General features: G+C 36.4%; 1 protein-coding gene, 1 long non-coding RNA gene, 1 other non-coding gene and 1 pseudogene across 5 annotated transcripts; 2 read left to right on the top strand and 2 right to left on the bottom strand.

Annotated features, from left to right (window-relative positions):
* Positions 1–1,840: 1,840 nt before the first annotated feature.
* On the top strand, positions 1,841–4,065 carry LOC148847239 (uncharacterized). 3 transcript variants are annotated; one of them, XR_016101242.1, is made up of 4 exons: positions 1,841–2,173; positions 2,299–2,349; positions 2,439–2,937; positions 3,030–4,065. It is a non-coding gene; the product is annotated as an uncharacterized LOC148847239 (long non-coding RNA). The 3 variants fall into 3 exon arrangements; XR_016101240.1 differs by having other exon boundaries at positions 1,841–2,349; XR_016101241.1 differs by having other exon boundaries at positions 2,299–2,937.
* A 310-nt stretch (positions 4,066–4,375) lies between these two features.
* On the top strand, positions 4,376–4,448 carry TRNAA-AGC (transfer RNA alanine (anticodon AGC)). Its single transcript has one exon. It is a non-coding gene; the product is annotated as a tRNA-Ala (tRNA).
* Positions 4,449–6,471: 2,023 nt separating this feature from the next.
* LOC148847241 (agmatine hydroxycinnamoyltransferase 1-like) lies at positions 6,472–7,916 on the bottom strand. Its single transcript, XM_088949938.1, has one exon. It carries the CDS (start codon positions 7,891–7,893, stop codon positions 6,556–6,558), a length of 1,338 nt encoding a protein of 445 aa, XP_088806064.1. The 5' UTR covers positions 7,894–7,916; the 3' UTR covers positions 6,472–6,555.
* A 12,110-nt stretch (positions 7,917–20,026) lies between these two features.
* On the bottom strand, positions 20,027–21,492 carry LOC148847242 (agmatine hydroxycinnamoyltransferase 1-like; annotated as a pseudogene).
* Positions 21,493–25,231: the final 3,739 nt, after the last annotated feature.

Genomic DNA, 25,231 nt, shown 5'->3' on the forward strand with positions numbered 1-25,231 from the left:
AGTCAAAGCTCAGAAAGGCGAGAGAAGACATGCTTGCTGAAAGCAAACAATGGAGGAAAGTCTGCAACTGCAAGGATGTACAGTTTGAAAGAGATAAAGAAGGCAACAGCTAGCTGGGTTTTCTAATTAAAGACAGGATTTTGGGGAGCGGAGGCTTTGGAGAAGTCTACAAAGGTGAGCTTCAAGATGGCACTCAGGGTAGCATCAAGAGCACAAAACAGGTACTCAATGAAGTTGGAATTCTATCTCATCAGGTGAACCACAAGAAGCCGATCGAGCAGCCATTGATGATTTACGACGAGTACATACTGAATGGAGCCCCCTGCATGATCATCTACATGGCAAGCGTGGCTCATTTCTGGATTGGAAAACAAGGCTCAACATTGCTTGCGCTTGCCTGTTTGAGGGAGAAGAAAGTAGAAAGGCCTAACATGAAGGATGTAGTTCAAGAGCTTCATTGCATGATAGAGATTCTACATCAAGAAGAGGTTCCAAGTGAATATATCTATTTTAATACTTCAAATTCTATAATGTTTGGTTCTATGGGAGTTTATTGAAATGATGCCGCCACATCAGCATCACATAGGCATTGGTGTTTATTGTGCATAGAACCACTGTTTGGTTTCAACTTCTATCAAATAAATACAAATGCTTGGACTTATGTGCATGAATCATAAGGGGAAACCTTAAACTCTTGTTTCTCCTAATGTTCGTGCCCGGCATTTCTTGAAATGAAATGCTCATGTGTCATATTTTATGGGGTATTAATCTGAGGTGGAAAATAAGAAACATTTAAAGTAATGACCAATCAAACAAAAAAGCAAGAAAACGTTAAAAGTAGAGATTTTTTTTTCAAATAAATGTTTAAAGCAATAAATACCAAAAAAAACCTATAAACACCCAAAAAACCAAACACCTACAAAAGATTTTATGATGTCAAGGACCTAAATCTTGAGTATGGAGTAGCCCAGAAGAGCTGAAGTGATGTGTATGTCTCCATTAGTGACTATGACAAAAGTGGTCCAAGTGCATCATTAATATTGACCCTGATCTATCAATTGATTTATTAATTAATGTTTGATGATAAAATGCCTCGATTCATTTATTTTTCTTATTTTATCTAATTCTCTCATTTCACAACGCATGACATTAACAACTCGCTTCACCTTCTCATTTCCTTATCAGGCAAAACGGGTTATAATCTTTGGCCTTCATCTCTAGATCAAGCAAATGGTCACAGGTATTTAGAGATGAACAGAGGGGTATTATGTATGATAATCTTGTAAAAAATTGTTTTAATAGAAAATATCTGACAAAGGATTATTGGAGGGAGATTGCATTTTCTGCAGCTACAGATGTCCGTATTTGTTTGAAATAAAGGAAAGGAATATTGGAGGGAGATTGCGTTTTGAATGAGAATAGCAGGCATTTGAGAATATGAAGCCCTCTGTAGTTACTCTCTCTCTCTCGACCCACAAATACACGGAAAAAATTTGGTTATGGCCTATCCAATGTTTAGGTGTTTATTCGAGTGTTGCATGAAGACCTTCGTGACCTGACCTCTAAGAAACTCCATTCGAATGGTGTCTCAATTCGTTATCAGCAGCCTAAGTTAACTGTTAACTTCAAAAATATTAAAAAAGGGGTAAATTATAAAGACACCCCCGTACTATAGGGTCTGTAACAAAGATCCCCTGTTTTTTGTTTTGCGACAAAGATCCTCCTATAACCGTTTGACAAAAACCCCTTTCTGTTAGTTTTCGGTTGAAACCTGCAGTTGCAATATTTTTTAATTCCCATACTATTCTAATAGACAATTGAAAGAAAAATACTCTTCATCTTCCCAACCTCACGGCAGTCCCTTTCTGCAATTGTGAATAAACAGCCACCCCCTGTTCCAGATCAATCTGTAATTTCCCCAAGTCCCATGAAACCCCAAAAGTTTGTGAATGAAGATAAGAAGATTGCACAGGTCAATGAAACACCAAAACCCATCTCCCCAGTTCAGAATAAAAAGTCATCACCTGTTGCAGACCACTCCCTAGTTGCTCATAAATTTGCAAAGCTGAAAAGAGCCATGGATGAAGAAAGCAAGCTTCAACAGGGCCATGATAAACCGGCACCTATCTCTCCAAATGTGAATATGCAGCGACGCTCTGTTTTTGTTCATCCTGTAATGATCAATCACCTCCAAGTCAGTCATTTCCGGTTTTGGTGATATTAGTTCCTGGTTTCAGGTGCTATTTTTCTTTTTGTTTATCTCACTTCTTCAAATTTGTTGGCCTTTCATGAATGAAGTTTCAGAAGTAAACGGTAAACCAGAAACCCATGAAAAATTATAAAGCATTGGTAAGTCTCTCTTCTGATTCGTTTAGTAAAATCCTCTTTATTTTTTATTTTTTTCATTTTTCTACTTGATTTTCTTTTGAAAAATTCAGTCGATTTAGTCATGTGGAGAGACGTATCGAGATCATCATTTGTGTTTGGAATCGGGACATTTTTCCTACTTTCATCCTCCTTCACTAAAGACCTTAATTTCAGGTAGTCTAATAAAATGAGAAGTGACATTTCTCCCCCATTAATCCCCATCATAACTGAATTTTCTTGTCTTTTCACTTTCGACGGCTTAATTTCTACGCCTTATATGGGCTCATCTATCTTGCTTTAATTTTTGTCCACAAATCAATTATCTGCAGGTAAATCTCCCAAACCCACTAAATTTACTTAAATAAAGAAGTTAGATATGTTTCTTAATTCTCACTTATTTTCTTTTTCAAAAATTACAAGGGAGCTATAGATATAGATGATTCAAACCAGACACATATAGTGGGGGAAGAAGAGGCAATTTGGTTAATAAAACTAATTCTTCCTTACTTAAACGAGTTTCTGTTAAAGCTCAGAAGCTTGTTCTCTGGAGACCCTTCTACCACCATGAAGGTAACTCTCTCTCTCTCTCTCTCTCTCTCTCTCTCTCTCTCTCTCTCTCTCTCCATTAAATTACTAAGAAACAGGAATTGTGAGAATGGCAGTTGGCAATTTTGCTGCTTGTTTTAGCCCGGTGTGGAAGCTCCATATAGCCGGAAGAGCAACTGGATCACCGGTCACATGTCAAGAGCAACCAGTAGTTCTCTTCCGGAGACTCGACAACGAAGCGAACACCAATGCCAAGAGGAAAACCTTCTTGGGTTAGAGTAGAAAGGGTACCTACAAAGGTTAGCTCCATTATTGTCCGAGAAACTTCAGCTGGAGATGGCTTTTTCTGCAAATCCTTCTGGATGGGCTCTGAAACTACGGAAAGCGAGCATTTCAGAGGCTGATACGAGGAAGTGAGAAATGGATTTTTCTCTGTAAGACTCAAAGTGGACCTCCTAATGGGTTCAATTGAAGAGAAAGTAGAAAAGAAAGAGATATTTCTGCAGAAGAGAGAAGTAGGGAGATGGAGGGAAGTGAATTTAGTGTGAGAGTTTGCGTGTGAAGCACCATCTGGCGACACCAAAACGAAATGAGTTTCACTAGACTTTTTTTTTTAAAATTGCTTACAAATATTTGAAGAACCAGAGCTTAGCTTCTGACAGAAAATAAATTTAGAATCAGATAATAATTAGAAGCTGGATCTTGAATATGTTCTTCATCACGAAGCAATTCCCACTGGTGGTTCTCAAGGAGAGGATGAAGCAGAGCTTCTTCCAGGATGTGTTGAAGAGAGGAAAATGGAAGTGGCCCAAAGATTTGCAGAGGATTGTTTTGTACGACACCCTGGTGGAATCCCATTTGCAGAGGTAGAGAACAGCAGCAGTAATCCCTGATCCCTTTTTTCTCCACTTATCGCCGCTGTTGTTCGTGTATATTGAAGTTAGGGAAGATGAACAGTGTTTTTCTTATTATAAGTGTAATATGGGGATTTAAAATTATTGTAACGGCGGATTTTAACGAAAAGTTAACGGAAGGGGTTTTTTTGTCTCACGGTCATAGTACAGAGGGACTTTTGTCGCAAAATAAAATACAGGAGGGTCTTTGTAATTTACCAAAAAAAGTAAAATAAAGAAAATCAAAATAAATAACTATTAAGTTGAGCTTGAAAAGAATACAAATGAAAATATTTACTGTGAAAATAGAATTTGTTCCAAACTGAGCATTAGGCTATGTTTGGTTTGAAGGAAAAAATAGGGAAATATAGGTATACAAGGTTTGTAAAAGTTTTCTTTCCTTTTTCTTCTTTTCCGTACTTTTCCCTTCAAACCAAAACCATCACAATCCGATAGAATCTCAATGTAAATGAATAGATGCACCGAAATATCCAATATGCAATTGCGGTAGTTGGCCATATGAGATATAATTAAATATTATTAATATAATAAAAGCTTTTATAATGTCTGGGGATGTAGTTCAGATGGTAGAACGCTCGCTTAGCATGCGAGAGGTACGGGGATCGATACCCCGCATCTCCACCTTTTACCTTTTTCACATTTTATCGATTGGATAGAAAAAAAGTTACCTAAGTAGAAAAAATTATAAAAACACTGAAAAATAAAAAATAAAAGCAGGAGGAAGTGGCATTCTCTGGCTAACCCGAGTTAGTCCATTTTAGCGCATGTTCTGTTTAGGCTAAAATGAAAACTTTGGGTTAGGTTCCGATTGAATGGAGGTTGAGATGGAATTTGATTGATAAGTACTTTTAGGTTTCGAACCAAACCTAATCCAATCTGCCCAAACCCACACAAAGATGAACCTTTAATGCCATAGCCCGTAAAATCTCTAACACTATTTAACTAATCAAAAGTGTTCAGCTTCTACTTTCTAGGCCTCATCTTGAGAATTTCAAAGACCAAAATAATCAGATTGTAGTCAATCTTTTCATTTCAAGTACTGACTTGCAATTGATTTATGGTTTAGGCTGAAAATTTTTCCACTAGTCGTTCGAGATAAACAAGGTGTTATCAAGTACTGACTTGCAGTATTACCATGGCTATTAAGGCCATGTTTGGGAGTGCTTGTATTAAAAATAAGTGCTTAAAAAAGTGTTTATTCAAATAAGCACTTATTTGTATTTGACACTCAACACTTATTTCATATCGGGCATTTTGTAGTCTTTTTCTCCAATAAGCACTTAAAATACATTTTTATGAAAGTACTTTTATAAAAATACTTATGAAAGCACTTTTGTGAAAATACTTTTACAAGAAAGCACTTTTATGAAAGATACTTTTAACAAAAGTACTTTTACGAAAGCACTTTTATAAAATTCACTTAGGGATATTTTTATAATTGGTATTTTAAAATTCAACTAGGGATAATTTTGGAAGAAAGAAATGAATATGTGTTTATTGTAGAAACAGTTAAAAAAATCTGGAAATTTGGGCTTAAAAAATAAGCCCTTATTTCCCAAACACCAATAAGTGCTTAATGGTGCGGTCTGGCCCAAATAAATCCTTACTTTTAAGCACTCCCAAACATGTCCTAAATGTTTCCTCACAACGAAATCAACCATGGATAGTGATTGTAGGGCTGCAAACGAAAATGGTATTTGCTTATCCGACTTCAAACTTGAGTTGGTTAAGGGAGCTCAAATTTGCACCCCACGAGGGTTGCCCCACAACATCATTGGAAAATGTTCTCAATACACGTTGTGGATGTGCTGTGGGACATTGTGGAGGCGCAGATCTAAACTCTTGTTAAGGATGATCCGAATTTGATCTGGTTTATAATTGGATTGAATATGGATTCATCCCTATCCTATTTGGTACACTTAGAATTTATATTCTATCTAATAATAAAGTTAGTTTGAATTTATAGTTAGAATTCATCCCTATCCTATTTGGTGTACTTACAGTATTAAAATCATTTTCAACTCATTCTATTAATAATATATAACATTTTGGTCATTTTTAGTTTCACTTATAGATGCTATTCAATATCCAATCACAATTGGATCCATTTTACAAGTGCGGCAGTCCTAAGGTGATACCTCCCCCTTCTCATGGCACCTATATGAAAACCCTAGATCTGTCCTGATTCATTTGAGGCATGATCAACTGGACTTCAAAGTTTAAACAGGGGTGGATTCACAAGTTTAGAAGTAATAGCATTTAAAATTTATAGGGATGTAGCTTAGATGGTAGAGCGCTCGCTTGGCATGCGGGAGGTACGGGGATCGATACCCCGCATCTCCATTTTCGTTTTATCTTTTTCACATTTTATCCATTGGATAAAAAAAAAAGAAAACAAGTTGGCCCAATGGGCCCTAATTTCCAATCAAAATGGTCTGCGCTCTTTAACGAAAGGCCATTAACTGTGGACCCAGTCCCGTCCCAGAGTTGAAATTTGCAGGCAAAGCCCACCCGATGGTGGGTTGGGCTCATGTATCACATAACATGCGGCCAATAAAAACATTGTTAGGATATGCAATATTAATGGATTATTATGTTTCCAAAAATTGTATTAAAGAAAGCTGCAGCATTGAATAGAATGCTGTTTGAAGACCAATGGAAAGATTGTTATTGACTTAAAAAAAAAATAATAATAATAATAAAAGGAGGAGGAAGTGGCATCTCTGGTTTAGATATCTAGAGAGTAACACAGCCGTTTGAAGGCATCTAAGTTGTCTTGGAACAGAGAGATGAAGGCATCAATGCTTCCATCTCCAATGAAGGAAGGGAGCAGAAAGATCAAGCCCTCTATTGGGAAATAAGATGGCATGAATATATAAGGGGTGCAGCTCCCACCAAAATCCAGCTTGTGGAATGGAATTCTTAGCCAGCTGTCCACCTCCAAATTGGGGCAATGAAACGATTTCTCCATATCGGCTGTTTGAACGAGACCCTCCTCCTTCACCCTGTAGTTTGCAAAGTCGATGAACGATTTGAAGTAACTGTCGTTCACCTCTGCAATTGCTTCGTGGATGATCCTGGCCGCAAAGGCCAGAGGCTCATCCAGCAGGTCCTTCACCTTGGCACTCGGAAATGCCCAGAGCACCAGATTGCCGAAGTACTCGTTGGGTATGCGAGGCCTCAGCCTCGACCGACCATCTACTGAGATTCTGATTTTTGTCACCGTCTCCAACCCCTTCAGCCCACGAGCCCTCGTTATGGCTCTCCATAGATGAGCTATCAGGGTTTCGAACGTACTGTAAGGCGGCCTGTTATCAGCGTTTTCCGACGAAGCCGTGGCTTTGAGCTTGACCAGAAACTCCGACGGAAAGTGAGCTTTGTGCACGAGGATGTCATCTGCAGCTGGGGTTATTTCAAAGGGTGGATGTGGATTCACTTGGTTTGGATTCTTGTGCATATACTCCATTCCTCTGTGTTCGAACTGGATCAATGGAGGATCGCGAGGGACAAAGATGGCACGGTTGTGCATGGGACGAGGGCTTATCTCAAGGCCGCGACAAGCTTGTCCCCATGCAACCAGGAAGTTGCTGGCGGAATGGCCGTCGGCGACCAGGTGGTGGGCCGTGAACCCCAGCGCCAAGTACCCACAAGTGAACCTCGTGAGCTGAACTTGCACCAAGGCTTCTGCACCCTTGAGACTAGGGTGAAGGCTGAGCAACGCCGGCGATGGGCTAAGCGGCATGGCCTGGTGGAGCGTGCAGTCGGCCGATGCTTCGACGAAGTATACACCTGAATCGTTGAACAGAATGACAGGGTCGCCACTCTCATCTTCACCCAATCTGCCAGCCCACTCCCTGTACTCCGATAGAGCCTTTCGAAGCCCAAGCTCTATGGTTGCGTTGGGAGGGATTGGTGGTCGATATGCATAGATCCCGGCCATGTGGTTGTTGAATGCGGCCTTATCGAAGACGCTAAGAGGAATGCAGTAACCAGTGTTTAAACTTGAAGGAGGATCTCCTTCAAAGAGTGGCTTTACAAACTTGGAGCTCACCTTCCGCACCTTCATGGCTTTGGGCTTTGTCTGGGTTTGAGTTGATCTGATCAAGGGTCGGATCCATTTATATACCTACGAAGAAAGGTATGTCACGTCAGCATGACCTCTAGATTAGGACACATTATACACATGCATTGGTTATTGGGCAGAGTGCAAGGCATTTTGGTTTCCAATGACAATTGCTCATGTCCCTTTCAACCATTAGAGAGAGAGAGAGAGAGCATTTAACATTGGGCATCATGAATTTATGATCTTACAACCATATTCCAAAACTTACCCCCTAGCCTATTTTTTGTGTGTTTAAGGTGGGATCTAATAAAATTAGTTGAGTATAATAAAAATCTGTTTACTTATTTAAATTGATAAAATCAACATATTAAAATCCATTTAGAATTAATTACAATTAATGAAAATTTATAAAGTTAATAAAAATATTTAAAACAATATTTTTTTTATTTATCAATTATTAGAATTAATAAAAATTACAAATTATTAACTAAAAATGATTAATAAAAAGTATAAATTATTAATTGAAATAAAAATAATCCATTTGCAACCCATATAAAATCAACAAAGATAATAATGGCTCAATTAGAATTGTCATAAGGCTCCTTTCACTTAGAGATGGTCATTTATCACCTGCCAAGTTTGCAAACTTTTTGAACATAGTTAAAATGACAATTCCTTTTTTTCTATTTAAATTATAAGTAATAACTAATATAAATTAAATAGTATTTAGTAAATAAATATAATTTAAATTCTAAAAAAATAAAAAAAATTATTTAAAATAATTACTAAAAATAACTTGGTAAATAATAAAAATAGTAAAGAATAAATAATCATTATCAAAATTCTATTTATATAAATTATTAATAACTTATTAAGTAACAATAAGTAATAACTAGTTGATAAATAAAAATAAGAAATCATAAAAAAATAAAATACTATTACATAATATAAATATATGATTTAAAAATGATAAATAATAAAAAATAATAATTACCAAAGATAATTTTGCAAAAACTAGAAAGTAGATAATAAAAATCATAAATAACAAAAAATAATATGAATTTAAAAAAGTATTATTATTTCCAAGAATACGTAATTGGGTTACATAAATTTGAAATACATTATTGTTGCTTTACATAAATTTATTATTTTTTTGTTGTTTTTTCCAAAGACAAATGATGTAAGATTTACATTTCATTTTAACCCATTTTATTATTATATTAAAAATTGGGTTTTTCCATACATTGCATGGGCCCCACTAGTATGTACCAGGACCCCCACTAGTATATAACTAACCATATACCAAAACTCTGCTACCAACCAAACTTTAGTCAGGCCTGACACAAGATTTTCACATCAAATTAGAGATGGAAAGAAAGAGACAAAGAAACAAAGAAATGATCATGGTTACGTTGTTCCTGCTCTTATTCTTGTGCCAATGAACGCCTCATGCTAAAGCTGTTATTTTTGCTACATAGTTTGCGCTACATGTAGTGCAGCTGGTGCACTTGCATTGAGTCTGTGAACCGTCATAGTTGTCCCACTACATAGGGGGAATTACCGAATTAGTAGTAGATTTACCTTTAAAATATGTTGCTTTATTAATTAATTAATAAAAAAGGGATATGCTTAAAAATAGTGATTAAGTACAAAATAACAAAAAGCTATCTATTCATTAAAATTCAAATTCAAGCGTTTCTTAACATAAGTTGAGTAGTTAGATCGGCCAAATGGTCAACTGCATGGGTTTGAAAAAGATGGGCCACGGTAGGGGTGTTTCACGTGGAAAGAAGAAAGCCCAATCCGTTTAAAATGAAAATGGGCCCTTAAATGCCCATTAAGAATTCATATAATTTTTTCTACCTGCCCAGGGCAATTTCAACGGTACCTGGAGGGTATTCGTCTGGATTTTTTTTTTGGTTGAAGGACAAATTTTGGAGCAGCTGGGCTGGGAATGGTTCTAGGATACTACAATATATACAGGTACAAGTACGGGCAAGGTACGGTACTAGGTTAAACCTGACCTCCCTCACCCATATATTATTGAAAAGTACATGAACTTTATGCATTAGGTATTGAATTTAATAATTTTTTGAATTTTATGTGAAGAATAATTGATAATTTATGTATTTTTTATATAGTTTGATCAAACAATTGAACAATTTTCTGTTTTTATGCTATTTTACTTATTTATGGCTTATATATTGTAAAATATAATAGGAAATTAGTTGAAGGCTCTAAACCCAATCCACCTTACATAGAGGAGGGTTTTGCATTTTCATGTGTGAGGAGTGTTTGGATTCTCAAAATCGAACTTGCTATGGGTTTTGGAGCAAATATGGGTTGGGAGGTTTCGGGAGGCAAATAGGGTCTAAAATTTACAAAACCCTCTCCGAACCTATCTCATTGCGATCCCTACCTGCCAAAGATTAAAAAATTTCAATAAAGTACTCATGAAAAGCAGCATTTGTTAATTTGAATTGTTGATGATACTTTATGTATGTAGTTATTTTTCAAATTTAGGCTCAGTTTGGGAAGAATACAAATACGATATTTCTAAACCTTGTATTTACATTGTACATATTTGTATTCACACTCCTCCCAAGATCTTTACTACTAGTTGGACAAAATAATTCTTAAAGCAATATTTTAAAAATTGATCCAGAACTAAAACCACTTTAGTCATCGGTTTCAAGATGTAAGGTCGTGAGTGTGAAGTGGCATTTACCACAAGGTATAAGGAATTGACTGAACCGGAATGGAAAAAAGTGAGAAATAAGCAAATGGCTGGACCTCGAATGCTGCTTTTGGGTGTACGTTCCAAAAGGTTATGAAATTTATGTTTTTCCTATTTTACTCTCTTACTTCACAATTCACAATGTTCTATTTACACATTTAAAACATGTGATTAATTGTCTTTCTAAAATTATCTTGTTTACAGTTTTTATCCTTTTTGTCACATTTATGTATAGAATGTTCCCATGCTCGTTCCTTATTTAATTAAGAATTATCTTTTAGTTTCTAGAATATTCATTAAATGTTATTCAATACTTATATTTAATGAACCGAATTCACCCAATCTTCGGTTGGTCTTAAAAACCATTGTCTAGGTTGAAGATGCAATGCTTTGACCACGAGGTTAGTGGGTTAATAACCAATTCAACAATTTTTTTTGAGAAAATAGCAGTTCAAGAGTGAAACAAAACCACTGCCGTGAATGATTTCTAGGCCAAACGGTACAAAGTCCTTAAATATGTAACTTGCATTGGTTAGTGTTCTTAATTAATGATACTTTAGGTAAGGTAGGTGGTTCTCAAATTCAATACTTGTTCAACAAAGTTTGTAGCACGCTTCAAACTTTACATTTGTATATTTAAAACAAAAAACAATTTGGGTTTTCAAAAAGAAAAAAAAATTCAACTTTGAATTCCTTTTTTGGTTTTGATGCTAATAATCCTTCATCATCATGCTTGTATAATTTGTTTTCTCCTTTCACAAAGGGCAAATTTAGGGAGACCCATCAAGCAATGTTTTAAAAACTAACCTAGAGGCTGAATCGTTTTTGTCTCTAGTTCAAATTGTGTCACATTATTGTGTGTGTATATATATATATATATATATATATATATATATATATATATATATATATTATTTTATATTTAATATTAGCAATAAATAATATATAAATATGTTTTAGATATGTTATATGTATTATTTTATATTTAATTTATGTTTTTAATTCAGTTTTCTAATTTTTTATTTATAAAAAAAATTAAAAATTGCAATTTAAAGCTAAAAAAGGGTTATTTTCACAAAAATAGTGGGGGCAAGACGCCTATGACATCTTGGGACACATAGATCTTGAAAAGTTACTCAAAATAAAAAACACCCCAATCGGACATCGAATACAAAGTTATGGCCTCCAAAAGTTTGCATGTATTCAATATGCAACCTGCGACTTGGTCAATGATCAAATCAGTCGGATTAAATGGTTCTTTACCAAGTCCACAGTTTTTTACCTTTGGCGGGTCTTGATTGAAACTGACCCAAAATCAGACTAAGTAATAATTCGAACAATTCAACCAACCGGGTCAACAATGGGTTAAAAACATTGCTATCAACATTATCTTATCTTTGCATTTCTTTTGACTTTTCTTCTTGGAAGTGAATATGTTAAATGGAAATTTGCTCTTGATCTAGCTCTTTATTTATTTTTTAAGCTTTTGGGTATATTAGTCCATTTAAATGGGATCAAGGACTGCCCCTAAAAAATGATTCTGACATGTAAAAGATGATGAATTCAAAATAAATTTAATTACTTCTCTACTCTTAGATCAACAATCTAATCTTTTATTTTCTTGCCAAATGGTATGTTTCTTTTTAAACTATACATTCACCAATTCAACTATCCTCAGTGTTTGATTTAATTTCTAATATGGATGAGTTGGCTTCTCCTTAAAAATAGACATGAAAATTTAGGTTTTTATTAGAAGGGTTTGAATATAATGCCAGAAATACATGAAAATGGTAACCAATCAGAAGGGTTTTCATCAAAATTTATAGGGAGTTTGATTGGTGAAAGCCTTTATATCTTTCCGTCATGATGGATTTTTCCATATTTGAAACTTCCCTCACTTTACTGAGATTCTTTATTCTTTTAAACATATCCTGACTTTTGGATACTTCTAGAGACCCATGTCAGACACTTTATTTAGTGCCAAAATCAACCATACTGACTAACCCATCAACGTTACCAACTATTTTTATTTTTCCTAAAAAAATATCCCTATTTAATTTCTTTGCCTTATTTTATGGTCTTCACTCACTTCACAATACATCAATGCTTCACATCACCTTCTCATTTGTTTCTCATATGAGATGGGTTTTAGCCTTTGACCTTCGCCTCTAGATCAAGCAAATGATGGGTATTTTGGTTTAAATGATAGAAATGAAGATAGGGATATTATGATGAACTTTTTTGCAATAAAAAAAACCAAGTTTGATAAATTGATAATTTTACTTATATTTTAGAAATAATAATAAATTGAGTGAGTGGAAGAAAACATGAAGTTTTTAGGACAAAATTACCTTTTTTTTTTAAATAGAATCCACCAAATTCAAAAAAGCATTCATGTTTCGTTCGTCTCCTCCAAGTTTGAATTTGACTCCATCCATTCAGCTAAAAGCATCTCCAAGTTTGAATTAGACTCCATCCATTCAAACTTCAGATGGCTAGAGGTAGAGATTTCAGATTGGGAAGCATTGACTCCATCTGGCTGGGAAGCATAAACTCGATCGATTTAAACTGTGGCTGGCTAGGAAGCATCGACTCTATCCATTCAAACGACTTCAAATTGGGAAGCGCCGACTCCATCTGGTTGGAAAGCATCAACTCCACCAATTCAAATTACGGCTGGCTGGAAAGCATCGACTCCATCTTCAAAGCAAGCGTACTAGAGGAAGGTGGTGAATGATAATGCCAGATTGGATAAAATAGCAGGACAGTTGAATAAAACTCATAATGCTTATCTCTGTGATTAATTCCTAAACTACATATTTACTTATATGATCAATAACAAGAACAAATTTTGTGCCTAGACTATCTTGTATGGAGCAATTTGGGTGGTGTTTAACAGATTTAGGCACTTTCCAGCATGGGGAAGATTAGATGGTTTATTACAGAGTTAGAAATCATCTGACATTACAAAAATCGGATGGTTTATTATAGAGTTGGAAACCATCCGACATCACACAGACCAGATAGTGTTTTTATAGAGTTGAAAACCATCTGGCATTACACAAATCGGATAGTGTTTTACAGATTTGGAAACCATTCGACATTACATAGACTAGATAATTTATTGCAGTTTTGAATCTTGAATTGTTATTGTAAATTTCAGTCCCTCATGTTATAAAATAGTATTTGCATGGTTTTGACACATATATAGAAAGCATGGTTTTGAATACCGTACTGGACTGGATGGTTGGACCGGTTGACCTAGGAATTGGTCAGGCAACTGGTTCCGTTTGACCCTAAAATCCATTGACTTGGTCGACAATCCGTTGACCCTGTCAATTGAATTGTTGACCCAGGCAATAGTTTTTTGCCATTTTATTTTAATTATTTTTTAATTTTTATTTTTTTTAAATCATAATGGGCCATCCATTCGAACTAGACACCTGGACCAGTTGACCTGGGAACCGGTCATTCAACTTGTTCCATTTCACCCTAAAATCGTTCCTATGCCAAAACCATTGACTTGGTCAGCGACCCACTGACCCGAGCGATCGAACTGTCGACCCAAACAACAATTTCTAGCCATTTTTCACTTTAATTATTTTTTAATTTTTTTTAAATCAGAATGAATCGTTCCTTCCTACCACACAATTAGACCGTTTGAAGTGAGAACCAGTGGCCAAAATGGTTGTGTCTAGTCCGGTAATTAGAATTTTAAGACAAGGAGTATGACTTGCTAATACCAGCCCCTTGTAAAATTTTGAAATAAAAAACTAAAAAAATATGAACTATTAGTCAAACACTTGATATGCAGGTTCCGATGTATTGAGGTGTATATGTATGTTTGTTATATCATCAAAGCTAATGATATAACGTTAAGGCCCAACTCAACAGTAAGATCTGTTTGCTTTACGGGAATGGGTTTGGATTGGAATCCGAATGGACCATTTTGATTGTGACTGTTTTATTGATTGGAATCAGAATTTGATTTCTAATATTCTTGATGGAATGGTATTCTCTCATTTGAGGGAATGGCCAATAAGAATCCATTTAAGTTAATTCTACTTATAATTCCAATTCCAATTTCATCTCAAACCAAATAAGGAGAGGGGAATAGATCAATCTAGAGAAAATTAATATTCGAAATTGAATCCAATTAAATATTTGAATATTTGATTCGATCTGAATTCAACTAATTAATTATTTTAGATAATTAATAAATATTATATATATAAAGTATATAAATATATAAATTGTTTATATAATTTAATTATTATATATAAATTATATAAGACATTTAAACATTTTATATATTATATATAAGAATTAAATAATAGATCAAATTGGGATATTTATCTAATCGAATCAGGTCATAGCCGAATTTGACCGATTAAATATTCAAATTATTAAAATTTGATTCGATTATATCAAATCTCAAATTAAAAAAAAAGATTTTCAAACCATTTACACCCCTAATTCTAGATTTTCTAATTAAGACGAGGGATGCTAACTAGCTAGTCAAGCGTCGTGCATGCTAGAAACTGAGCAATGCTCCTGCCTAGGAATAGGGATGGATGCAACTCAGCCCAACTGACCCGATGTGGTAAAACCTAAAACCTAGGGTACGTTTTGAGCCAAGTGAGCGGGCCAGGGCCAAGTATTGGATTGGCTCGATTAACAAGTGAAAAAATGGAGCTGAGCCTTGACTCACGTCTATGGTCAACTACGTTCTCACTGACTAGTAGAACCAATGGTCATGAGGTCAATGAAAGCGTGTGAGATGAATCCCAGACATGAGTTGGTTAGGACTAATTAGAACCCGTCTCTAACCCAAACAAAAAGCAAGTTGGAAGCCAGGTCGAAGTCAAGAATTAATTCACGTTTCACAAGTCTAACAGTTGATGGTTTTATGCAGAAGAAGGAGCCATTTTCTTCGATTCTTCTTCACTGTTTTCTACTCTGATGCTTTATCACTCTCTCTAGCTATAGTCTCTTCAAATAGATTGAATGAGACAGGAAAGTCAATTTAGAGGACTCATTATTCTTACATGGGTCCCAGTTAAAGAGCTGCTCCAGCTCCACACGTATTCTGAGTAGTCCGAGGTCTAATCTGGCCGGCAGAGCGGCAGCTCCTATTGTCTACACCATCCGAAGTTGCCCCGGCAAACAACCTCACAAAGAGGATATATATAGCTCTATTGCATTTTAGCAATTTTCTTTCTTTTTTGAGAGAGAGATCCAGAGAGACACTGTTGAAACACTGAAAAGAGTGAGCCTGACGTGGTATTTGGCTGTCATGGCGTTTTTGGCAGCTTCAAAATAGAAGCTTCTTGGATGGAGAATGTAGGTATTTCTAGTAGCATTAAAACTGTTTTTCAAGGGTAGTCCATGCCAGCATCATCTCTATTAAGCGTCTGTTTGATTTGCGGTTGGAATTGGAATTGAAATAGGAATTAAAATCACCTATTCTTCCACCTGTTTGGTTCAGATGGGAATCGGATCGAATTGGATTTCATAAGATATGCATAATTCCCAACTCCCAAGGAGGATTGGGGTTGGGTAAACTAGAATGAGACACTGTTTGGTTTGTAGGAATAGGGCTCTGGATTCAGAATTGGAATCGGAATCGAAATTGGAATGTGCTATTCCGATTCCAACTGTTTGGTTGGGTAGAATCGAGATTCCATTCCCATGGCATTCCCCCATTTGAGGAAATGGCCATTCCCTGCCCCTCCTTTGAGAATGAAATCGATCTCATTCCTGTCTGAACCAAACAGATATGGGAATAGACTATTCCAATTCAGAGTCTGAATGATTTTGATTCCAATTTCAATTGTGAACCAAATGGATAGTGTAAATCAGGTCAGGCCGCCTATGGCCCGACACGACGGTCCACAGGCCATGCCAGGCCTGACACGATCGTGCAGGCCGTGCTAGCTAGGCCTGGGTTTTAGGTCCATGAGATGGGCTGGCATGGCCCATATATATTTTATATACATTTATATAATATTATATAATAATGTATAGTATATAATATATTAATAAAATAAATAATTTTTAAAATTTTATTATACTAATTTATTTAATTATTGTATATATAAGCAATTTTATACATCAAAATTCATATAAAATTTTAATTTTAAGTTTTTTTGTCAATTTTTTTTTTAAATAAATAGCTTTGGCCCGATGCATGGGCCGACCCCCAAGTTATCTCTAGGGGGCGGTATAGCCCAAGACGGCCCGCGGACCGGCACAACACGGCCCACACTTTGTACGGACTGCCCAGAGCATGACCCGTTTTACACCTCTACAAATGGACCCTGAGATTCTCATCCCAATGACAATGGGGAGGTAAGAATGGACATTCCCTCAAATGTGGGGAAATGCCATTTTGCCAGAAATGGGAATCGGAATCCCATTCTACCCAACCAAACAACTATAAATGAAATAAGTCATTCTGTAATTACGGACCTCTATTGCCACAAACCAAACAGACCCCAAAAGGTGAGACACCGAAAATCACCCAAAGCCTTATAAAAAGGACACGAGGAAGCTGCTAGGGAGACCTACGAGGCTAAGACCCAACACCACTGACAACAAATGCACTCCAAGAGCTAAAAAGTGCTCAAATTTCAAAACAGAACCCTTGCACCGCTTATTGTGTTAGTCCAGTCCCAAGTTCACACACATTTTATGACGTCTTTGCTGTTTTTGGTTTCTGGCTTTCTGCGGTTGGTGGTGACTGGTGACTCTTCTTCATCCTCCGTCATCCCGTTTTCAGATTTGTTTCTTAGGCTGTGTTTGATTGCAATACAAATAAAATTGTATTGATGCAAAATTATAACGATGCAAATGATTTAAATGTAAATCCCAACCTATTTTTGTTTCAAAATTTAGATTATTTTACTTGATTCTAGTGCAAATAAGTAAATTAAGACATGAAACAGAATAATTAAAGTAAAACCTAAAATAAAATTAAACAAGAATTTACATTTTTGTATTTGTACTTCCATACATTTGTACTAATACAAATAAAATTACATTGCAACCAAACACAGTCTTAACACAAGAATAATTAAGTAGGAATCACTGAGTAGGTCAAGCAACCTAATCAGTTGACTTGGTGGAATTGGGTTTGGTTTCGATTTGGACAGGATGTGAAAGATTCGTTTGCTCACCAAAGTTGAAATTAAAACGCTATCAACTTGCCGCCTCCCACACTCATTTTCAGTTCTAGTATTGACCCCCTTGTTAACAACTACTTGCTTATCTCTATCAACTATATCATATAATAATGTAAGTTGTAGTTTCAATTTCAATACCTCTAAGGGGCTTTTTTTATCTGAAACTTCCCTCATGCGCGATTTTCCGGGATTCTCTTAAATTTTTAATACCTCTAAGAGACCTATCAGATATTAATTTTTATTATAAGACAAACAATCTTTACACTATCATAATAGGACTTTTTGAAAAAAAAAGTATCAAGTTTGGTGATTGACAATTTCAGTTATGTTTTAAAAATAATAGCAAATTGAGTGAGTGGGAGAAAACATAAAGTTTTTAGGACAAATTACCCTTTTGTTAAAAACAGAATCCACCGAATCCAAAGAGTATTCATCTTTTGTTTGTTCGACTCCATCTATTTAAATTGCGGCTGGTTGGAAGCATTTCCAAGTTCAAGTTTGACTCCGACCATTCAAACTGTGGTTGACTAGAAGCAACAACTCCATCCATTCAAACGACTTCAGATTGGGAAGCATCGATTCCATCTGGCCAGGAAGCATCAACTCAATTGATTCAAATTGTGGCTGGCTGGGAAAACTCCATCTTAAAAGCAATATCCCTCCTAGTTCGAGTTCGAGTGGTTTGGGGTCCCATTCTTCATACAAGTTCGATTTCAAGCGATTTGGGATCCCATTCTCCGCCCAAGTTCAAGTTCAAAATTACTGTTTGATTGTTTATCTTCTCGCAAGCTTCAAAGTTAGCAGGAAGGGGTTTCTTCTACTAATTTTGATTTGGGGTCCCATTCCCTTTATTTTTTCCTTGTTTCTTGTTTCTCCAACTCTTTTTAACTGGCTCGAGAGATTTTACATATTTTATTTTTTTGTTTGTTGTTTCTTTTTATTTGTATTTCATTGTTTAAGTAATTGATGTGATTCAAAACTATAATTGAAGATTTACAACTGCAATTGAAGATTCAAAATTGTCATAAACCATCCAGTCTGTAATGCCGGATGGTTTCCAGCTCTGTAAATCACTACCCGGTCTATGTAATGCTAGATGATTTCCAATTCTATAATAAACCATATGGTCTTCTCTATAATTGAAAATTCTAGCACCAGCCATAGGAGAGAAACATTAATTGTTAACTCTAATGGATTGGCAATCAAACTATTCATAGAAACTTCATCGGCATGAATATCCAAGATGCATGTATCGTGTATGTTGGAATAACAAGGTTGATACCTACATATCCACGTACAATAGAACGTATCTTCTGTTATTTTCGTTGAATATTGGCATAAAAATACCATTTTCAACATCAATAAACCACCAAAACCTGGTATTGATTATTAGACTTCCATCAACAAACACAATGTTACCGATCAACTCAAGCAATTAATACTAGGAGTATTGCAATTTGCAAGTCAGGTCAGGTTAGGTAGCAACACTAGGAGTGGTGGGGTAACTGAGGTCATCCCTGACCCAACCTGATCAGTTGTTGAACACTCAATATCCAACTCAATACTATTGTTGTTTTTTTTTTCCCTCTAAAAAATGTTCTACGTACTTCTTAGATTCAAGATCAGCCAATAAGGGTTAGTTAGCCTACCAAGTATTGGATTCTCTTAAATATCTAGAAATATGGATGATGATAACAAGCATGCATGCTGCAATTTGGGCAGGTCCAACTATGCTTTTGTAATTTTTTTTTTTTTTTTTTATTCTTTTGTTCTACACGTTGGGCTGGGATTTTAGGGCTCCTATATGACCTGGGGATGAGAAGGGGACCATTCTAAGACCTTTGCACCCATACCAACCTGATCCTGGTCCAAGACCCGTAAATAATACATACTCTCTCTCTCTCTCTCTCTCTCTCCAGTCCTTGGTCTGGGGAGAGGGTCGGTTAGGCCAGGATTGTCCCTAACTAGGCCTAATCTTACACCCCAAACGCTGTCTGCTGAGATCTCGCGAGTTTTAATCCAAGGGTGCTTAGTTTTTACTTTGTTCTTTTGGTCAGCAGATTAATCTGTCTTTGGGTTGCATGCAGTGTACATATCTAGTATTTGTTTTTTCAGTGGTGGTTGTCTTTGTTTGTATTCTGAGCACTTTTCAATCAAACTTTGCCTTTGAGACAAGGGAAAAAAACATGATCACAGAGAGAAGAAGAAGAATATATAACTGTTTGAACTTTGAACTTAACTAAGGAAGAAAATTAGTTTTTAACATCTTTAAGAGGCGGTGTATTAAGTTGCTTGAGAGTATAAGCGAGACTGATCATGGGCTACTAATGTAGACAGTAGCATAACTGTTTGAAGTAACCCAAGTTGTCTCTGAACAAAGAAAGAAACACGTCAATGCTTCCATCTCCCGTGAAGGAAGGGACAAGAAAGATCTCTCCTTCTACAGGGAAATAAGATGGCAGGAAAAGGCAAGGACCCCCTTCACCGAAATCCAGGTCGTAGAATGGAAACCTTAGCCAACTATGCACCTCCAAATTGGGGCACATAACCAATTCATCGGCGTCTGCGTTTGGAACCAGACCCTCCTCCTCCGCCCTGTTGCTTGATGCAAAGTCGATGAATGATTTGAAATAACTGTCGTTCACCTTGCCAACTGCATCGTGGATCAGCTTTGTTGCGAAGGACAAAGGCTCGCGCAGCAGGTCCTTCACCCTAGCACTTGGCAATGCCCAGAGCACCAAATTCCCGAAGTACTCATTGGGAACAGGCGGCCTCAGCCTTGCTCGACCATTCACTGAGATCTTAATCTGTGTCCTCTCAAACCCACTAATCCCACGAACCTTCGTTACAGTCCTCCAAAGATGAGCAACCGAGCTTTCGAACATGCTGTAAGGCTTACCACCGCCGTTTGCCAAAGAAGAAGAAGCTTCAGCCTTGAGCTTGTCTAAAAACTCCAGTGTTAGATGAGCCTTGTGCATGATGAGATCTCCGGCTAAAGCTTTAGATAGAGGAGGATATGCTTTGTTGTTGATCAGTGTCGTGTCAGTGAACTCAACCCCTCTGTGCTCGAACTGGAACAGGGGGGCTCTCGAGGAACAAAGATGGCTCGGTTGTGCAATGGGCGTGGGCTCATCTCGGCGCCTCGGCAAGCTTGCCCCCAGGCTACCAAGAAGTTGCTCGTCCCTTGGCCGTCTGCAACTTGGTGGTGGGATGTAAGCCCCACCACCAACGACCCACAAGCGAACTTCGTGAGTTGAACTTGCAGCAAAGCATCTACCCCCTCCACGCTAGGATGAAGGCTTAGTAGCGTCGATGGGCTAAGTGGGGTTTTCTCATCAAGGGTGCACTCCACCCATACTTCAATGAAGTTTATGCCTCCATCGTTGAGCAGAATGACACGGTCGCCATTGTCGCCGGTACCCAACCGGCCGGCAAACTCACGGTACTCCGTTAGGGCCTTCTGGAGCCCTTGTTGTATCGTTGCATTTGGTGGGGTTGGTGGGCGATACACATAGATTACAGCTATATTCATGTTGTATGTAGCCCTGTCGAAGGCACTGAGTGGAATGTAGTGAACGTTTGAGGGAGGAATATTACTCTCATAGATTGGCTTTAGAAGCTTGGAGCTTCTCGTCTGCACTTTCATGGCTTTGTGCGAGGAGGGAGCTAGACAAAGTTGAGGTGTTTTGGGTTGAATTGATATGAATTGAAGGGTTCGATGTGGATTAAATACATATTGATGATGCCCCTAATAGTACAACTACCTGGATCACTTTCATGCTTGATCAATTTGCCACGTAGGAATTTGGAGGAGATGACTTTTCTAGGAAACAACCAAGGCCGAGGGTGTGAACTGTGAAGGACCCATTTTATTTCTCAAAACCACGTCTAACACTTTTTGTCAAATAAATCAAGCCAACCTTTCATTTAAATCAAATTTCAAGGATGAAAAGGGAAACTTATTAAGATTCGGGTCTGAATAAATTTTATAATATGCACATTGATTATATACTTAATTACATGGCCATTTACTAAAACACCCTTTTAACACTAGTTTTGTGGGTTTATAAAAACCTACTTTTATAGTTTGCGTTTTGTGGATTTAACACCCCAATTTACTTAACTGACCTTTCATCTATATAGAAGTGGAAAATGACAGTTTTGACCTTAACATCCCTTCATACAATTTTAAATTTACTGTACAGAAAATAAAAATAAAAATGTCATTCTTGTCCCTAGTACAATACGGGCAACAACAACTCTCTTCCATTATTCTCTCTTTTCATTTTGTTGAAGCCACACATTTTTTTGATAGCTCTGAAAAATCAAACCTAATTTCTTTCTAAAAGCTTGATATAAAGTTTTAGGGGTACTTCTAGAATAAAAAAACACCCTTAAACATTTTCTACACTCCTATTTATATGCTCATGTTACAATCTTTAGACAGAAATACGAAGGATTCTCAATAGAAGATCGATTGGTTGTAAGCTATAGGGGGTTGTTTTAGTAAAATATGAGTTATAGGATAGGTTTTAGTAAATTCATAAAATTATAAGGGGTATTTTAGTAAATGATCCTTGTATATATATATATATATACACGTGCACATATACATACATAATGTATAAATAATTATATGGAGTTTATGATTAATAAATTTAGTTTTTAAAATTATTAGTTAAATGCAATTAACTTGAGTGTTGATTTGCTACCCAAAATTAGTAGATTCAAGCTCGATTAACTTGCTTTTCAAAAAATTAAATAAAAGTAATTATTAATTTTTAATTTTTAACATTTTCTTTAAAAATAATATACTCAAATTACAACCCAAGTTTCAATAGGATCCAAATCAGATCTAAAACCCCTAGATTAGATTCAGTTTTCTTTTGACACACTGAGAAAAATCATCACCAGGAAGGGAGGGCCCTGCCAACAGCATCAAGGAACACTAATAAACTAAGTGTCCGTTCGGTTCGGAGCTGGAATCGGAATCAAAATCGGAATGGTCTATTCTCATAATCTGTTTGGTTCAGACAGGAATGAGAATGATAATTGAAATCAGCAGGAATGAGAGGGGTAGAGAATGGTTATTCTAACAGGAATGAGAATGGGATTCCGATTCCGATTCCGCCCAACCAAACAGTTGGAATAGGAATAGCCCATTCCAATTCCGATTCCAGACCCCTATTCCAGCAAACCAAATGGGGCCTAAAATCCCATGGGCTCTATGGTGATGGACGAACGGCTTACATGCATATTGAGTTTGTGGACCTAAAGAGTGGCCCACATTTCAGCCACCGATATAGATGTGATTCCAATTCTGCCCAGATCGATTTAAGTTTTAAATAAGCAGATCTGATTCGAACATGGCTGAATATTGCTCAAATTTGACCCAATTACAGCCCGAATAGTGAATACATGAATTTTCATCCTTTCTCCACCGGCATATGTCCATCTATATGCTATAATCTAATTAATGGGTTTAATAATAATTTATTTGATGTGTTCTAATAAAATTTTCTTCTCACACCCATCTCATAGCATGTTGCAATCACGCATTAGGAACATTTCTCATATTTGTATGTTTTCATTTATTGGGAGATGTTCTCAATGCACAGTTGCAAGTATTTTGAGATGGGTATGAGGAGGAAATCTGGATTTTTATTTTGGGGTTTAGTCTAATGTCTACATTATTCAAATTTGCTCTTGCGACTTCTTTCTCTCCACTCCCATTGTTCTAAATTTCATTTCCTAGTTGTTTCGGGGAGAAAAAATCAAATTGCCAAAAACCAGTGCAAGAGGAAGTGATTTCAGCCAAATGACGCCCGAGCTGAGTTGGGTCCAAAGCTTTCCATTGTTAAACTGTGAGTGATCAAGTAATTTCTCATCATGACTTTTCAATCCATATCAATTTTGGTCTGCCCCTGACTGTTATAGATCCTTCAACTTGTAACTGGTTACTTTCTCATTGGTGCTCACCAAATCTTCTTAGTCTATTTTTCTTCATTTTATAACATATATATCTGAGCCGCTATGTAGAATCAATTATTTGAGCCAATACTCCTAAGTTCTCATATTATATTTTTAGTTTTGTTGCACGTATTTCTTGACTATTCAACACTGAGTTCTGACTGGTCTCATTGTTTTCTAAGATTTTTCTTTTTGCTGTGTTTCCTAACTTTGGATGCATTCCCTTTAATTTTGTATCCTAGGTGATACACTTTCAATTAATCTCTTGCCATGGATTCATTATTAAAATAATTAAATAAGGAAAGATTCTATATTGAGATAATCTTTTGATCCCTAATCTTCAATGCCCCTCGGTTTCCATCTCTATTATTATTAAATTCATCATATGTATTCAACCTCAACCAGAATTCTGGATTTAATACAAAAAAGGAGGAGGGATGGATATTGAAAAAATTAATGGTGTTAGTCATATCACTAGGACTAACATCTTGGACCTGCTCACCAACCTTTACCATTACTGTCTTTTCTACTGACAACCTTTTAGTTGTTGGAAGGAGATGGCTAGGTGAATAAAGTTGATGTTAACATCTTAATTTCTTGAGACGATCTGTTCAATATTATTATGACAAGTTTCATATATAATGAATGGGATTAGAACTTAAGAAGACCATGCATGTCCCTTATTTTCCGCTTTTGGACTCATTGGATGGACTCACAATCACTCTATTTGCAAGAAATGTGGTAGCCAAATCCACTTTTCCAAACGTCTCTGTGATGTCGACTCTGCAGCCGCCTATATATAGACTTCATGTCATCAGTGTTTTCAATCTGTCATTAACCCAACTCATTAGATCAGTTATAGCTATCTTTTAATTCATTATGTAACAAAAACTCATTATTTGGTCAATGAACAATCAACCCAAATGAACCGGATGGTTGAACCATTGACACAGAGGGAAAAACAGTTCATCATCCGGGTCAGGTTACATGTGCGGTGTGCCAGAGGAATCATCTAGTGTTATTTCCTTCTCCCTTCTGTCTGTTCTTAATTTGGACTAAAACAGCATAAAATGAGAAAATAGAGAGGAGGACCTAGTCAAGCTGGCAAATTTTGATATTCTTTACCATATACCATCATCACACCCTTTATTTCCTAGACACTTCAGTAAGGAATTTTTTCCAGCTCTACTCGAGAGAAAGGAGCATAACCACCCCCAATATCCTTTATGTTGAGTTATATATCTCAGGTATCGTTCTATCAAAAATAAATGAAGAAGATGGTAGATAAGGCCAGAAGGTGCAAGTCTAGTGATTGGAGAATAATCAAACTGACTAACAAAAGTTGGTGCGACTAGAAGAAATGACAAATATCACGTTTTGTTAGGCAGACTAGTACTTACTTTTTAATGAGAGAATAAAAAAGAAGAAAAACAAATAGAGAAGGAAGGGG

The sequence above is a fragment of the Nelumbo lutea genome, chromosome 6 (assembly GCF_056320005.1).
Source record: "Nelumbo lutea isolate HS-2025 chromosome 6, American lotus-T2T, whole genome shotgun sequence".
Taxonomy (NCBI): Eukaryota; Viridiplantae; Streptophyta; class Magnoliopsida; order Proteales; family Nelumbonaceae; genus Nelumbo; species Nelumbo lutea.